Here is a 17,709-nt window from a genome sequence, read left to right on the forward strand (position 1 = left end):
GGAGGAGTATGACCTACATGAAGCAACGCACGACCTGGAAGAGTGTGACCTACACAGAACAATGCATGACCTGGAGCAGTGTGACCTACACGTAGCAACACATGACCTGGAGGAGTGTGACCTTCATGAGTAAACGCATGACCTGGAGGAGTGTGACCTACACGAAGCAACGCACGACCTGGAGGAGTGTGACCTACACGAAGCAACGCACGACCTGGAGGAGTGTGACCTACATGGAGCAACGCACGACCTGGAGGAGTGTGACCTACACGAAGCAACGCACGACCTGGAGGAGTGTGACCTTCATGAGTAAACGCATGACCTGGAGGAGTGTGACCTACACGAAGCAATGCACGACCTGGAGGAGTGTGACCTACACGTAGCAACGAACGACCTGGAGGAGTGTGAGCTACATGGAGCAACGCACGACCTGGAGGAGTGTGACCTACACGAAGCAACGCACGACCTGGAGGAGTGTGACCTACATGGAGCAACGCACGACCTGGAGGAGTGTGACCTACACGAAGCAACGCACGACCTGGAGGAGTGTGACCTACATGGAGCAACGCACGACCTGGAGGAGTGTGACCTACACGAAGCAATGCACGACCTGGAGGAGTGTGACCTACACGGATCAACACAAGACCTCGAGGAGTGTGACCTACACGGAGCAACGCACGACCTGGAGGAGTGTGACCTACACGAAGCAACGCACGACCTGGAGGAGTGTGACCTTCATGAGTAAACGCATGACCTGGAGGAGTGTGACCTACACGAAGCAACGCACGACCTGGAGGAGTGTGACCTACACGAAGCAACGCACGACCACCTGGAGGAGTGTGACCTACATGGAGCAACGCACGACCTGGAGGAGTGTGACCTACACGAAGCAACGCACGACCTGGAGGAGTGTGACCTTCATGAGTAAACACATGACCTGGAGGAGTGTGACCTACACGAAGCAACGCACGACCTGGAGGAGTGTGACCTACACGTAGCAACGCACGACCTGGAGGAGTGTGACCTACATGGAGCAACGCACGACCTGGAGGAGTGTGACCTACACGAAGCAACGCACGACCTGGAGGAGTGTGACCTACATGGAGCAACGCACGACCTGGAGGAGTGTGAACTACATGGAGCAACGCACGACCTGGAGGAGTGTGACCTACACGAAGCAACGCACGACCTGGAGGAGTGTGACCTACATGGAGCAACGCACGACCTGGAGGAGTGTGACCTACACGAAGCAATGCACGACCTGGAGGAGTGTGACCTACACGGATCAACACAAGACCTCGAGGAGTGTGACCTACACGGAGCAATGCATGCATGCCTCAAAAAACCAATAAGTAGTATCTGTTTGTAAAATACGTGACACGCACGAATGTTGACATGCTTAACTGTACGCCATATGTGTGTAATTCGGGGTTTGATTGAGTTATAGGTACAATCAGAGGTTGGGTATACACTTAAGGTGGTGTGTATCTAAACTACCACGGCCAAGTTAAAAAGGGTCACATCTGGGGAACCAAGGAGATACAATGTAAATTTAAAAACCAACTACAAAAAGCTGTGTTTAGGACACTCATAAATGTTTTCAAATTAACCTCTCATACTTGTAGTAGCACCTAAGTTACTCCTAAAGGACCTGGCAGAGTAGACCTTAAGGGAGTCTGCACAGTATCTACTGAGTGTGTGTTCATAGTTCGTAGCATCTACTAGGAAAATATGAAATGAAAATGGAGACAATTAGTGGCTGCTTTCCTTTTGGCTTTGTCAATGCGTTTGTGTTCTTTCTTGGCTTTTGTAAAACTTCAATAGTGAGCATTTTATTTTTTAGGGGGAGGCATATAAAGAAACAACATACCAGTTATGATCAGACCATTCATGACATGTTTTGTCCTGTTTTTTTTGTGTATGGGCATTAATTTAGCAAACACTTCTGCAGTTCGTATGAAAATAAAGAAAAGGGCAAATCTGATCGATTTGAAAACATCCATAATTTACAGACGATTCAAGGGTGATGGACTTTGACTTTATTCGAGATTGCGGATCAGATTATTAATTATTGAGCTGTGCTGCGTTCTTTCATTTTCCACGTTGACTTTAACTTGTGATGGCTTCCTGTGACAACGCTGAGTGTCAGTGCTGTGATGGCTTCCTGTGATACCGCTGAGCGTCCATCATCTTGAAGGCCTTCTGTGTGATGGCTTCCACTGATATCGTGAATGTGCAGTGCCTTAAAGGCTTCCTGTGTGTAGGTTTCCTGTGGTAACGCTGAATGTCCAGTGCCTTGAAGGCTTTGTGTGAAGGCTTCCTGTGGTAACGCTGAATGTCCAGTGCCTTGAAGGCTTTGCGTGAAGGCTTCCCGTGGTAACGCTGAATGTCCAGTGCCTTGAAGGCTTTGCGTGAAGGCTTCCTGTGGTAACGCTGAATGTCCAGTGCCTTGAAGGCTTTGCGTGAAGGCTTCCTGTGGTAACGCTGAATGTCCAGTGCCTTGGAGGCTTTGCGTGAAGGCTTCCTGTGGTAACGCTGAATGTCCAGTGCCTTGAAGGCTTTGTGTGTAAAGGCTTCCTGTGGTAACACTGAATGTCCAGTGCCTTGAAGGCTTTGCGTGAAGGCTTCCTGTGGTAACGCTGAATGTCCAGTGCCTTGAAGGCTTTGCGTGTAAAGGCTTCCTGTGTAAAGGCTTCCTGTGGTAACGCTGAATGTCCAGTGCCTTTGAAGGCTTCCTGTGGTAACGCTGAATGTCCAGTGCCTTTGAAGGCTTCCTGTGGTAACGCTGAATGTCCAGTGCCTTGAAGGCTGCGCGTGTAAAGGCTTCCTGTGGTAACGCTGAATGTCCAGTGCCTTGTAGGCTTTGCGTGTAAAGGTTTCCTGTGGTAACGCTGAATGTCCAGTGCCTTGAAGGCTTCCTGTGTGTAGACTTCCTCTGGTAACGCTGAATGTCCAGTGCCTTGAAGGCTTCCTGTGTGTAGGCTTCCTCTGGTAACGCTGAATGTCCAGTGCCTTGAAGGCTTCCTGTGTGTAGGCTTCCTCTGGTAACACTGAAGGTCCAGTGCCTTGAAGGCTTCCTCTGGTAACACTGAATGTCCAGTGCCTTGAAGGCTTTGTGTGAAGGCTTCCTGTGGTAACGCTGAATGTCCAGTGCCTTGAAGGCTTCCTGTGTGAAGGCTTCCTGTGGTAACGCTGAATGTCCAGTGCCTTGAAGGCTTCCTGTGTGTAGGCTTCCTGTGGTAACGCTGAATGTCCAGTGCCTTGAAGGCTTTGTGTGAAGGCTTCCTGTGATTACACTGAATGTCCAGTGCCTTAAAGGCTTCCTGTGTGAAGGTTTCCTGTGGTAACGCTGAATGTCCAGTGCCTTGAAGGCTTTGTGTGAAGGCTTCCTCTGGGAACGCTGAATGTCCAGTGCCTTGAAGGCTTTGTGTGAAGGCTTCCTGTGGTAACGCTGAATGTCCAGTGCCTTGAAGGCTTCCTGTGTGTAGGCTTCCTGTGGTAACGCTGAATGTCCAGTGCCTTGAAGGCTTTGCGTGAAGGCTTCCTGTGGTAACGCTGAATGTCCAGTGCCTTGAAGGCTTTGCGTGTAAAGGTTTCCTGTGGTAACACTGAATGTCCAGTGCCTTGAAGGCTTTGTGTGTGAAGGCTTCCTGTGGTAACGCTGAATGTCCAGTGCCTTGAAGGCTTTGCGTGTAAAGGTTTCCTGTGGTAACGCTGAATGTCCAGTGCCTTGAAGGCTTTGCGTGTAAAGGTTTCCTGTGGTAACACTGAATGTCCAGTGCCTTGAAGGCTTTGTGTGTGAAGGCTTCCTGTGGTAACGCTGAATGTCCAGTGCCTTGAAGGCTTCCTGTGTGTAGGCTTCCTGTGGTAACGCTGAATGCCCAGTGCCTTGTAGGCTTTGCGTGTAAAGGTTTCCTGTGGTAACACTGAATGTCCAGTGCCTTGAAGGCTTTGCGTGTAAAGGTTTCCTGTGGTAACACTGAATGTCCAGTGCCTTGAAGGCTTCCTGTGGTAACGCTGAATGTCCAGTGCTTTGAAGGCTTCCTGTGTGTAGGCTTCCTGTGGTAACGCTGAATGCCCAGTGCCTTGTAGGCTTTGCGTGTAAAGGTTTCCTGTGGTAACACTGAATGTCCAGTGCCTTGAAGGCTTTGCGTGTAAAGGTTTCCTGTGGTAACACTGAATGTCCAGTGCCTTGAAGGCTTCCTGTGGTAACGCTGAATGTCCAGTGCCTTGAAGGCTTCCTGTGTGTAGGCTTCCTGTGGTAACGCTGAATGCCCAGTGCCTTGTAGGCTTTGCGTGAAGGCTTCCTGTGGTAACGCTGAATGTCCAGTGCCTTGTAGGCTTTGCGTGAAGGCTTCCTGTGGTAACGCTGAATGTCCAGTGCCTTGAAGGCTTTGTGTGAAGGCTTCCTGTGGTAACGCTGAATGTCCAGTGCCTTGAAGGCTTCCTGTGTGTAGGCTTCCTGTGGTAACGCTGAATGCCCAGTGCCTTGTAGGCTTTGCGTGTAAAGGTTTCCTGTGGTAACACTGAATGTCCAGTGCCTTGAAGGCTTTGTGTGAAGGCTTCCTGTGGTAACGCTGAATGTCCAGTGCCTTGAAGGCTTTGCGTGTAAAGGTTTCCTGTGGTAACACTGAATGTCCAGTGCCTTGAAGGCTTTGTGTGAAGGCTTCCTGTGGTAACGCTGAATGTCCAGTGCCTTGAAGGCTTCCTGTGTGTAGGCTTCCTGTGGTAACGCTGAATGTCCAGTGCCTTGAAGGCTTCCTGTGTGAAGGCTTCCTGTGACAAAACTGAATGTCCAGTGTCCAGTGTGGGGAAAGCTACCTGTAAGAATAGTGAAAGCCTAGTGGTCAGTGCCAGTAAAGGTAGTATATGCTGAATGTCTCACCGTGAAGGCTGTGCTCTCTACAGTTCATGTTGTGACTCTGATGAGCAGGTATGCTGGGAAGGAGGTCTCACTGGGGACTACAGCAAGCAGAGCAGGGGCAGTTATTTACATCCTGCTGGTTTGGGTTCTTTCTAGAAAGGGGCTGCTATTACCTCTGTTCCTCTGTATTGCATGCAACTATTTAAGTCACTGGCAGGCCTGCATCTTGTAGGATGACTTGTTATGTCATTTGTTTAGGGTGGAGACAACATCTGTCCAGATGCACAGGCATGAGACTCTAGCTTGGCTCCTCACCTTAGAATTGTTTTTCTTGCTCCCTACAGCCTCAGCTCAGGCCGGCCTGATGGGGAAGTGCCGGCGGCCCCGCACCGCTTTCACCAGCCAACAGCTCCTGGAACTGGAGAATCAGTTCAAAGTCAACAAGTACCTGTCCCGGCCAAAGCGCTTCGAGGTGGCTACGTCGCTGATGCTGACGGAGACGCAGGTAATACTGGTGGCAGACCTCCGGGGTCACACTCTTATAAACAGGAATGCTGTGGTAGTTATGGGGGCAGGCCTCTGGGGGTCACACTCCTATAAATAGAAAAGTCACGGTAGTTAAACTGTTTGCAAAAACATTTAGTAAAAATAAAAAAAAATAGAAGACAATATCCCTATGAATGCAGTATACCAGTCCCTAAGGGTCCTTTCTCTAATTACAAGGTTGCTTAATTTGCTCTCTGTGTAAACCGATTATTTGCGCTATAAATAGGACACACCTGTGAAGTAACTCATGATCGCAGTATCATAACAGTTCATCTTAGCTTTGCAATGTGAAAAGGGCAAATCAAAAATGGCATTTTGGTATCTCTTTGGCTTGATGATTGGATTTTGGATGGTGGACGTGGGAAGACAGAACTTTGCAACACGTGATACAACTCAACTGTGACCTTGACTTGATCGAGATAAGGCCCAGTGGAATGTACGCTGGCCTTTGTCGGTGTAATTCATCATGGCCTCTGCTTAGTGATTCCTCATAGTCGTCACTGGTGTAATTGATACAGTCCTATGCTGGTGTAATTCAACATGGCCTTCTGTGGTGTAATTTGTGATGGTCTTTCGTATTGTAATTCACGACGATCCCTGCTGGTGTAATTCACGACGAACCCTGCTGGTGCAATTCACGACGAACCCTGCTGGTGCAATTCACGACGAACCCTGCTGGTGTAATTCACGACGAACCCTGCTGGTGTAATTCACAATAGTTTTTGCTGCTGTCATTTATAATAGTCTGTGCAGTTGTAATTCACAATGGTGTAATTCATGATGGTATCTTGTGTAATGGAATCACACAACCAGAAGCCATTGCGAATTACACCAGCAGAGGCCGTTGTAAACTACACCAGCAGTGACCATTGTGAATTACACCAGCACAGGCTATTGTGAACCACATAAGCAGAGACCATTGTGAATTACACCAGCAAAGGATTATTCTGAATTACACCAGCATAGACCATTGTGAATTACACCAGAGGAGACTATTGTGAATAGCACCAGCACAGGCTATTGTGAATCACACCAGCAGAGGCCATTGTGAATTACACCAGCAAAGGATTATTGTGAATTACACCAGCAGAGGCCATTGTGAATTACACCAGTAAAGGATTATTGTGAATTACACCAGCAGAGGCCATTGTGAATTACACCAGCAAAGGATTATTGTGAATTACACCAGCAGAGACTGTTGTGAATTACACCAGAGGAGACTATTGTGAATTACACCAGAGGAGACTATTGTGAATAGCACCAGCACAGGCTATTGTGAATCACACCAACAGAGGCCATTGTGAATTACACCAGCAAAGGATTATTGTGAATTACACCAGCAGAGACTGTTGTGAATTACACCAGAGGAGACTATTGTGAATTACACCAGAAGAGACTATTGTGAAATACACCAGCAGAGGCTAATGTGAATGACACCAAAGGAGACTATTGTGAATTACACCAGCAGAGACTATTGTGAATTACACCAGAGGAGACTATTGTGAATTACACCAGAGGAGACTATTGTGAATAGCACCAGCACAGGCTATTGTGAATTACACCAGCAGAGGCCATTGTGAATTACACCAGCAAAGGATTATTGTGAATGACGCCAGCAGAGACTGTTGTGAATTACACCAGAGGAGACTATTGTGAATTACACCAGAAGAGACTATTGTGAAATACACCAGCAGAGGCTAATGTGAATGACACCAGAGGAGACTATTGTGAATTACACCAGCAGAGACTATTGTGAATTACACCAGCAGAGACTATTGTGAATTACACCAGCAGAGACTATTGTGATTGACACCAGAGGAGACTATTGTGAATTACACCAGAAGAGACTATTGTGAATTACACCAGAAGGGACTATGGTGAATTACACCAGAAGAGACTATTGTGGAATACACCAGCAGAGACTATTGTGAATTACACCAGCAGAGACTATTGTGATTGACACCAGAGGAGACTATTGTGAATTACACCAGAAGAGACTATTGTGAATTACACCAGAAGAGACTATGGTGAATTACACCAGAAGAGACTATTGTGAATTACACCAGAAGAGACTATTGTGGAATACACCAGCAGAGACTATTGTGAATTACACCAGCAGAGACTATTGTGATTGACACCAGAGGAGACTATTGTGAATTACACCAGAAGAGACTATTATGAATTACACCAGAAGAGACTATGGTGAATTACACCAGAAGAGACTATTGTGAATTACACCAGAAGAGACTATTGTGGAATACACCAGCAGAGACTATTGTGAATGACACCAGATGAGACTATTGTGAATTATACCAGCAGAGACTATTGTGAATTACACCAGCAGACACTATTGTGAATGACACCAGAGGAGACTATTGTGAATTACACCAGAAGAGACTATTGTGAATTACACCAGAAGAGACTATGGTGAATTACACCAGAAGAGACTATTGTGAATTACACCAGCAAAGGATTATTGTGAATTACACCAGCAGAGACTGTTGTGAATTACACCAGAGGAGACTATTGTGAATTACACCAGAGGAGACTATTGTGAATAGCACCAGCACAGGCTATTGTGAATCACACCAACAGAGGCCATTGTGAATTACACCAGCAAAGGATTATTGTGAATTACACCAGCAGAGACTGTTGTGAATTACACCAGAGGAGACTATTGTGAATTACACCAGAAGAGACTATTGTGAAATACACCAGCAGAGGCTAATGTGAATGACACCAAAGGAGACTATTGTGAATTACACCAGCAGAGACTATTGTGAATTACACCAGAGGAGACTATTGTGAATTACACCAGAGGAGACTATTGTGAATAGCACCAGCACAGGCTATTGTGAATTACACCAGCAGAGGCCATTGTGAATTACACCAGCAAAGGATTATTGTGAATGACGCCAGCAGAGACTGTTGTGAATTACACCAGAGGAGACTATTGTGAATTACACCAGAAGAGACTATTGTGAAATACACCAGCAGAGGCTAATGTGAATGACACCAGAGGAGACTATTGTGAATTACACCAGCAGAGACTATTGTGAATTACACCAGCAGAGACTATTGTGAATTACACCAGCAGAGACTATTGTGATTGACACCAGAGGAGACTATTGTGAATTACACCAGAAGAGACTATTGTGAATTACACCAGAAGAGACTATGGTGAATTACACCAGAAGAGACTATTGTGGAATACACCAGCAGAGACTATTGTGAATTACACCAGCAGAGACTATTGTGATTGACACCAGAGGAGACTATTGTGAATTACACCAGAAGAGACTATTGTGAATTACACCAGAAGAGACTATGGTGAATTACACCAGAAGAGACTATTGTGAATTACACCAGAAGAGACTATTGTGGAATACACCAGCAGAGACTATTGTGAATTACACCAGCAGAGACTATTGTGATTGACACCAGAGGAGACTATTGTGAATTACACCAGAAGAGACTATTATGAATTACACCAGAAGAGACTATGGTGAATTACACCAGAAGAGACTATTGTGAATTACACCAGAAGAGACTATTGTGGAATACACCAGCAGAGACTATTGTGAATGACACCAGAGGAGACTATTGTGAATTACACCAGAAGAGACTATGGTGAATTACACCAGAAGAGACTATTGTGAAGTACACCGGCACAGGCTTTTGTAAATCACACCAGCAGAGGCCATTGTGAATTACACCAGCAAAGGATTATTGTGAATCACACCAGGAGAGGCCATTGTGAATTACACCAGAAAAGGATTATTGTGAATTACACCAGCAGAGACTATTGTGAATTACACCAGAAGAGACTATTGTGAAATACACCAGCAGAGACTATTGTGAATGACACCAGAGGAGACTATTGTGAATGACACCAGAGGAGACTATTGTGAAATACACCAGCAGAGACTATTGTGAATGACACCAGAGGAGACTATTGTGAATTACACCAGAAGAGACTATTGTGAATTACACCAGCAAAGGATTATTGTGAATTACACCAGCAGAGGCTAATGTGAATTACACCAGCAGAGACTATTGTGAATTACACCAGAAGAGACTATGGTGAATTACACCAGAAGAGACTATTGTGAAGTACACCGGCACAGGCTTTTGTAAATCACACCAGCAGAGGCCATTGTGAATTACACCAGCAAAGGATTATTGTGAATCACACCAGGAGAGGCCATTGTGAATTACACCAGCAAAGGATTATTGTGAATCACACCAAGAGAGGCCATTGTGAATTACACCAGAAAAGGATTATTGTGAATTACACCAGCAGAGACTATTGTGAATTACACCAGAGGAGACTATTGTGAAATACACCAGCAGAGACTATTGTGAATGACACCAGAGGAGACTATTGTGAATTACACCAGAAGAGACTATTGTGAATTGCACCAGCAAAGGATTATTGTGAATTACACCAGCAGAGGCTAATGTGAATTACACCAGCAGAGACTATTGTGAATTACACCAGAGAAGACTATTGTGAAATACACCAGCAGAGACTATTGTGAATGACACCAGAGGAGACTATTGTGAATTACACCAGAGGAGACTATGGTGAATTACACCAGAAGAGACTATTGTGAATTACACCAGAAGAGACTATGGTGAATTACACCAGAAGAGACTATTGTGAATTACACCGGCACAGGCTATTGTGAATCACACCAGCAGAGGCCATTGTGAATTACACCAGCATAGAATTATTGTGAATCACACCTTCAGAGGCCATTGTGAATTTCACCAGCAGAGGCCATTGTGAATTACATCAGTAGAAACCATTGTGAATCCCAACAGCAGAGACCATCATGAATCCTACCAGCAGAGGCGATTGTGAATCCCACTAGAAGAGGCTATTGTGAATCCCACCAGCAGAGGCGATTGTGAATCCCACTAGAAGAGGCGATTGTGAATCCCACTAGAAGAGGCTATTGTGAATCCCACCAGCAGAGGCCATTGTGAATCCCACCAGCAGAGGCCATTGTGAATCCCACTAGAAGAGGCTATTGTGAATCCCACCAGCAGAGGCCATTGTGAATCCCACCAGCAGATGCCATTGTGAATCCCACCAGCAGAGGCCATTGTGAATCATACCAGCAGAGGACATTGTGAATCATACCAGCAGAGGCCATTGTGAATCCCACCAGTAGATGCCCTTGTGAATCCCACCAGCAGAGCCCATTGTGAATCCCACCAGCAGAGGCCATTGTGAATCATACCAGCAGAGGCCATTGTGAATCCCACTAGAAGAGGCATTGTGAATCTCACCAACAGAGGCCATTGTGAATCATACCAGCAGAGGCCATTGTGAATCCCACCAGCAGAGTCATTGTGAATCCCTCCAGCAGAGGCCATTGTGAACCCCACTAGAAGAGGCTATTGTGAATCCCACCAGCAGAGGCCATTGTGAATCCCACTAGAAGAGGCTATTGTGAATTCCACCAGCAGAGGCCATTGTGAATCCCACCAGCAGATGCCATTGTGAATCCCACCAGCAGAGGCCATTGTGAATCCCACCAGCAGAGGCCATTGTGAATCCCACCAGCAGATGCCATTGTGAATCCCACCAGCAGAGGTCATTGTGAATCCCACCAGCAGAGGCATTTTGAATCTCACCAGCAGAGGCCATTGTGAATCCCACCAGCAGAGGCCATTGTGAATCCCACTAGAAGAGGCATTGTGAATCCCACTAGAAGAGGCTATTGTGAATCTCACCAGCAGAGGCCATTGTGAATCCCACCAGCAGAGGCATTGTGAATCATACCAGCAGATGCTATTGTGAATACCACTAGAAGAGGCATTGTGAATCCCACCAGCAGAGGCCATTGTGAATCATACCAGCAGAGGCCATTGTGAATCCCACCAGCAGAGGCATTGTGAAACCCACCAGCAGAGGTCATTGTGAATCCCACCAGCAGAGGCATTTTGAATCCCACCAGCAGAGGCCATTGTGAATCATACCAGCAGAGGCCATTGTGAATCCCACCAGCAGAGGCCATTGTGAATCTCACTAGAAGAGGCATTGTGAATCCCACCAGCAGAGGCCATTGTGAATCCCACCAGCAGAGGCCATTGTGAATCCCACCAGCAGAGGCCATTGTGAATCCCACCAGCAGAGGCATTGTGAATCCCACCAGCAGAGGCCATTGTGAATCCCACTAGCAGAGGCCATTGTGAATCCCACTAGAAGAAGCTATTGTGAATCCCACCAGCAGAGGCCATTGTGAATCCCACCAGCAGAGGCCATTGTGATTCCCACTAGAAGAGGCATTGTGAATCCCACCAGCAGAGGCCATTGTGAATCCTACCAGCAGAGGCCATTGTGAATCCCACTAGAAGAGGCATTGTGAATCCCACCAGCAGAGGCCATTATGATTCCCACTAGAAGAGGCATTGTGAATCCCACCAGCAGAGGCCATTGTGAATCCTACCAGCAGAGGCCATTGTGAATCCCACTAGAAGAGGCATTGTGAATCCCACCAGCAGAGGCCATTGTGAATCCCACCAGCAGAGGCCATTGTGAATCCCACCAGCAGAGGCCATTGTGAATCCCACCAGCAGAGGTATTGTGAATCCCACCAGCAGAGGCCATTGTGAATCCCACCAGCAGAGGCCATTGTGAATCCCACCAGCAGAGGCCATTGTGAATCCTACCAGCAGAGGCCATTGTGAATCCCACTAGAAGAGGCATTGTGAATCCCACCAGCAGAGGCCATTGTGATTCCCACTAGAAGAGGCGTTGTGAATCCCACCAGCAGAGGCCATTGTGAATCCTACCAGCAGAGGCCATTGTGAATCCCACTAGAAGAGGCATTGTGAATCCCACCAGCAGAGGCCATTGTGAATCCCACCAGCAGAGGCCATTGTGAATCCCACCAGCAGAGGCATTGTGAATCCCACCAGCAGAGGCCATTGTGAATCCCACCAGCAGAGGCCATTGTGAATCCCACCAGCAGAGGCATTGTGAATCCCACCAGCAGAGGCCATTGTGAATCCCACCAGCAGAGGCATTGTGAATCCCACCAGCAGAGGCCATTGTGAATCATACCAGCAGAGACCATTGTGAATCCCACCAGCAGAGTCATTGTGAATCCCTCCAGCAGAGGCCATTGTGAACCCCACTGGAAGAGGCTATTGTGAATCCCACCAGCAGAGGCCATTGTGAATCCCACCAGCAGAGGCCATTGTGAATCCCACCAGCAGAGGCCATTGTGAATCCTACCAGCAGAGGCCATTGTGAATCCCACTAGAAGAGGCATTGTGAATCCCACCAGCAGAGGCCATTGTGATTCCCACTAGAAGAGGCATTGTGAATCCCACCAGCAGAGGCCATTGTGAATCCCACCAGGAGAGGCCATTGTGAATCCCACCAGCAGATGCCATTGTGAATCCCACCAGCAGAGGTCATTGTGAATCCCACCAGCAGAGGCATTTTGAATCTCACCAGCAGAGGCCATTGTGAATCCCACCAGCAGAGGCCATTGTGAATCCCACTAGAAGAGGCATTGTGAATCCCACTAGAAGAGGCTATTGTGAATCTCACCAGCAGAGGCCATTGTGAATCCCACCAGCAGAGGCATTGTGAATCATACCAGCAGATGCTATTGTGAATACCACTAGAAGAGGCATTGTGAATTCCACCAGCAGAGGCCATTGTGAATCATACCAGCAGAGGCCATTGTGATTCCCACTAGAAGAGGCATTGTGAATCCCACCAGCAGAGGCCATTGTGAATCCTACCAGCAGAGGCCATTGTGAATCCCACTAGAAGAGGCATTGTGAATCCCACCAGCAGAGGCCATTGTGATTCCCACTAGAAGAGGCATTGTGAATCCCACCAGCAGAGGCCATTGTGAATCCTACCAGCAGAGGCCATTGTGAATCCCACTAGAAGACCCACTTGTGGGACACCCCCGCGCCGCACGGCCACCAGCTGCTGCGTGTGTTCCCCTCTGCCTGCCTTCTGCCTCGCCGCCGGCCTCGCTGACGCCGTGGTCGCTCCCCTCTGGTTTCCCAGTTGTTTTGCCCTAAATTTGTGCTTGTCTGTTTCTGCCGTCTGCGCGCGTATTTTGCTGTTTTTCCTTGTTTTGCCCTAAATTTGTGCTTGTCTGTTTCTGCCGTCTGCTCGCGTATTGTGCTGTTTTTATTTGTTTTGCCCGAAATTTGTGCTTGTCTGTTTCTGCCGTCTGCTCGCGTATTTTGCTGTTTTTCCTTGTTTTGCCCTAAATTTGTGCTTGTCTGTTTCTGCCGTCTGCTCGCGTATTTTGCCGTTTTTATTTGTTTTGCCCTAAATTTGTGCCTGTTAATTTCTTTGTATCCCCTGTGCCGTGTCCTGTTTCCTTCCTGATTGGCCGCCTACCTCGCCGCCCTCCGCTCTCGCTTCCCGCCACCGACATTGGCCCCGCCCCTTTTTCTCTTCTGTTCCCTCCCCGCTCCCGCCTCCCAGCTGCTCCGCCCACCCGCGCACTTCGCCTTAAATGGCGACCGTGCGGACGCGCAGCGGTCACGCGCAGCGGGCGCGCCGATTGTGCGCCGAAGGCGCGCCAAAGGTAAGCCCGTCTACGCCCGTCCGCGACCGGATCGCGACCAGCGCCAGGACCCCTGGCCCACGAAGACCCCGACCGACCCGCCTGACGTACTCCGCCGCCACCCTCACCGCTCTCAACACCGGCCGACTCCCAGAATGCCATCAAGCCTCTCCACAACGTACCCACGGACCCTTCAGCTGCCACGCCTGCAAGTTCACCTGCATCCGGACCTGCCTCGCACCAGCACCCACCAAGCCGAACACCAGCAGTACCCACCTCAAGTGCATCCTGCTCAACACCCGCTCCATCCACAGACATGCCATCGAACTCTGGAACCTCCTCGACACCACAGCTCCAGACGTTGCCTTCCTCACGGAGACCTGGATGAACGCCTCTTCAGCTCCCGACATCGCCATCGCCATCCCAGAGGGCTACAAGATCGTCCGGAGGGACCGAAACGCCAACCAGATGGGAGGAGGCATCGCCATCATCCACAGGAGCACCATCCGTCTCACGACCAGCACCGACAACTCCCTGACCACCGCCGAACACCTGCATTTCCAGATCCACACCAACCCGAACACCACCCTCAGAGGCACCCTGATCTACCGACCCCCTGGACCACGCACACAATTCAGCGAGGACATCGCCGACTTCGTCAGCCCACATGCCCTCCCCTCCGCTGACTACATCCTCCTGGGAGACCTCAACTTCCATCTGGAGAACAACAACGACCGCAACACCAGCACCCTGCTCGACAACCTCACCAACCTGGGACTCAAGCAACTGGTGTCCACCCCCACCCACCTCGCCGGACACACACTCGACGCTGTCTTCTCATCCAGCAAGGACATCAACTTCAGCCACACCACAGAGCTTCAATGGACGGACCACAGCTGCGTCCACTTCACCTTCAAGAAAACAACGACCCACCACCACCAGCAACAGACCGCCCGCAGAAGCTGGAACAAGATCACAGCAGACCAGCTCGCCACCTCCCTGAGCCAGCACCCTCCTGCCAGCTCAGCGAACCCCAGCCAGGCCGCCGACAACCTCACGAAGTGGATCAGCAACTGCGCGGACGAACTCGCCCCACTGAGGACCCCGCCCAGCAGACCCGGCAGCAAGAAAGCCCCATGGTTCACCGACGAACTCAAGAGCTCCAAGAAGAACTGCCGAGCCCTCGAGAAAGTCTGGAGAAGGGAACCGACACCGGACAACAGGACCTCCTTCAAACTTGCCACCCGGAAACACCACCAGCTGATCCGCGCCGCCAAGAAAACAGCATTCAAGGACCGGTTGGACAACAACGCACACAACTGCAAGGAACTCTTCAACATCGTCAAAGAGCTTTCCAACCCCAGCGCAGGAAACAACGACATCACCCCATCGCAAGACCTCTGCAACTCCCTGGCTTCATACTTCCACAACAAGATCGCGGACATACACAACAGCTTCAACAACCAACCAACGCACACCATGACCGAACAACCACCCCCCACCACCACCCTCCACGCCTGGACCCAGATCAGCACCGAAGACACCATCCGCACGATGAACTCCATCCACTCCGGATCACCGACCGACCCCTGCCCTCACCACGTCTTCAACAAAGCCGACGCTGTCATCGCACCCCACCTGCGAGACATCATCAACACATCCCTCGACACCACCATCTTCCCCGAGAGCTGGAAACACGCCGAACTCAGCGCCCTACTCAAGAAACCAACAGCGGACCCCACCGACCTCAAGAATTACCGCCCCATCTCGCTCCTCCCGTTTCCAGCCAAAGTCATCGAGAAGACCGTCAACAAGCAGATGGCCGCTTTCCTCGAGACGAACGGATCCCTCGACCCCTCACAGTCCGGCTTCCGAGCCAACCACAGCACCGAGACCGCCCTCATCGCCGCCACCGACGACATCCGAGCCCTGATGGACAATGGAGAAACAGCGGCCCTCATCCTCCTAGACCTCTCCGCGGCATTCGACACGGTCTGCCACCGCACCCTAGTACGGCGCCTCAGCAACGTCGGAATCCAGGACAAGGCGCTGGAGTGGATCACCTCCTTCCTCGACGGGAGAACACAGAGAGTCCGCCTACCACCGTACAAGTCAGAGGCCACCGAAGTCATCTGCGGCGTCCCCCAAGGATCATCTCTGAGCCCCACCCTCTTCAACGTCTACATGAGCCCCCTCGCGGCCATCGTACGCAAACACAACCTCAGCATAATCTCCTACGCCGACGACACCCAGCTGATCCTCTCCCTGACCAACGACCCCGCCGCCGCCAGAGCCAACCTGCACGAAGGGATGAAAGAGGTAGCCGAGTGGATGACGACCAGCCGCCTGAAACTGAACTCGGACAAGACGGAGGTCCTCATCCTGGGCTCCTCTCCCTCCGCCTGGGACGACTCCTGGTGGCCTCCCGCCCTGGGCACCGCACCCAAACCGACAGACCATGCACGCAACCTGGGCTTCATCCTGGACTCCTCCCTCTCCATGACCAGGCAAGTCAACAACGTCTCCTCGGCATGCTTCAACATCCTACGCATGCTACGGAAGATCTTCTGGTGGATCCCCACCGAGACCAGGAAGACCGTCACCCAGGCCCTCGTCACCAGCCGACTGGACTACGGCAACGCCCTCTACGCCGGGACCACCGCCAAGCTCCAGAAGAGACTCCAGCGGATCCAGAACGCCTCAGCCAGACTCATCCTCGACATCCCACGAACCAGCCACATCTCCGGACATCTGCGAGACCTTCACTGGCTCCCCGTCAACAAAAGAATCACCTTCCGCCTCCTCACCCACGCACACAAAGCCCTACACGACCAAGGCCCGAGCTACCTCAACAGCCGAGTCAACTTCTACGCTCCCAACCGCCACCTCCGATCAGCCAACCACGCCCTCGCCGCCGTCCCCCGCATCCGAAGAGCGACTACAGGAGGAAGGTCCTTCTCCCACCTGGCCGCCAAGACCTGGAACTCCCTCCCGACCGACCTGCGCCTGACCCAAGACCACCTCTCCTTCAGGAAGAAGCTGAAGACCTGGCTGTTCGAGCAGTAGCGGCCCCCCCCCCCCCAGCGCCTTGAGACCCCACGGGTATGTAGCGCGCTTTATAAGTGTCACTGATTGATTGATTGATTGAATCCCACCAGCAGAGGCCATTGTGAATCCCACCAGCAGAGGCCATTGTGAATCCCACCAGCAGAGGCCATTGTGAATCCCACCAGCAGAGGTATTGTGAATCCCACCAGCAGAGGCCATTGTGAATCCCACCAGCAGAGGCCATTGTGAATCCCACCAGCAGAGGCCATTGTGAATCCTACCAGCAGAGGCCATTGTGAATCCCACTAGAAGAGGCATTGTGAATCCCACCAGCAGAGGCCATTGTGATTCCCACTAGAAGAGGCGTTGTGAATCCCACCAGCAGAGGCCATTGTGAATCCTACCAGCAGAGGCCATTGTGAATCCCACTAGAAGAGGCATTGTGAATCCCACCAGCAGAGGCCATTGTGAATCCCACCAGCAGAGGCCATTGTGAATCCCACCAGCAGAGGCATTGTGAATCCCACCAGCAGAGGCCATTGTGAATCCCACCAGCAGAGGCCATTGTGAATCCCACCAGCAGAGGCATTGTGAATCCCACCAGCAGAGGCCATTGTGAATCCCACCAGCAGAGGCATTGTGAATCCCACCAGCAGAGGCCATTGTGAATCATACCAGCAGAGACCATTGTGA

At 50.2% G+C, this 17,709-nt stretch overlaps 1 protein-coding gene across 1 annotated transcript in view; it reads left to right on the forward strand.

Annotated features, from left to right (window-relative positions):
• Positions 1-17,709, forward strand: part of LOC147729535 (motor neuron and pancreas homeobox protein 1-like) — a 138,609-nt gene that overhangs the window by 97,656 nt on the left and 23,244 nt on the right. The window contains exon 3 of the mRNA XM_086958445.1: positions 5,209-5,369. Within this exon, the coding sequence (XP_086814571.1) occupies positions 5,209-5,369 (161 nt within the window). The remainder of the gene's footprint in view (positions 1-5,208; positions 5,370-17,709) is intronic.

This window comes from Lissotriton vulgaris, chromosome 2_1 (genome assembly GCF_964263255.1).
Source record: "Lissotriton vulgaris chromosome 2_1, aLisVul1.2, whole genome shotgun sequence".
In the NCBI taxonomy this organism is placed as follows: Eukaryota; Metazoa; Chordata; class Amphibia; order Caudata; family Salamandridae; genus Lissotriton; species Lissotriton vulgaris.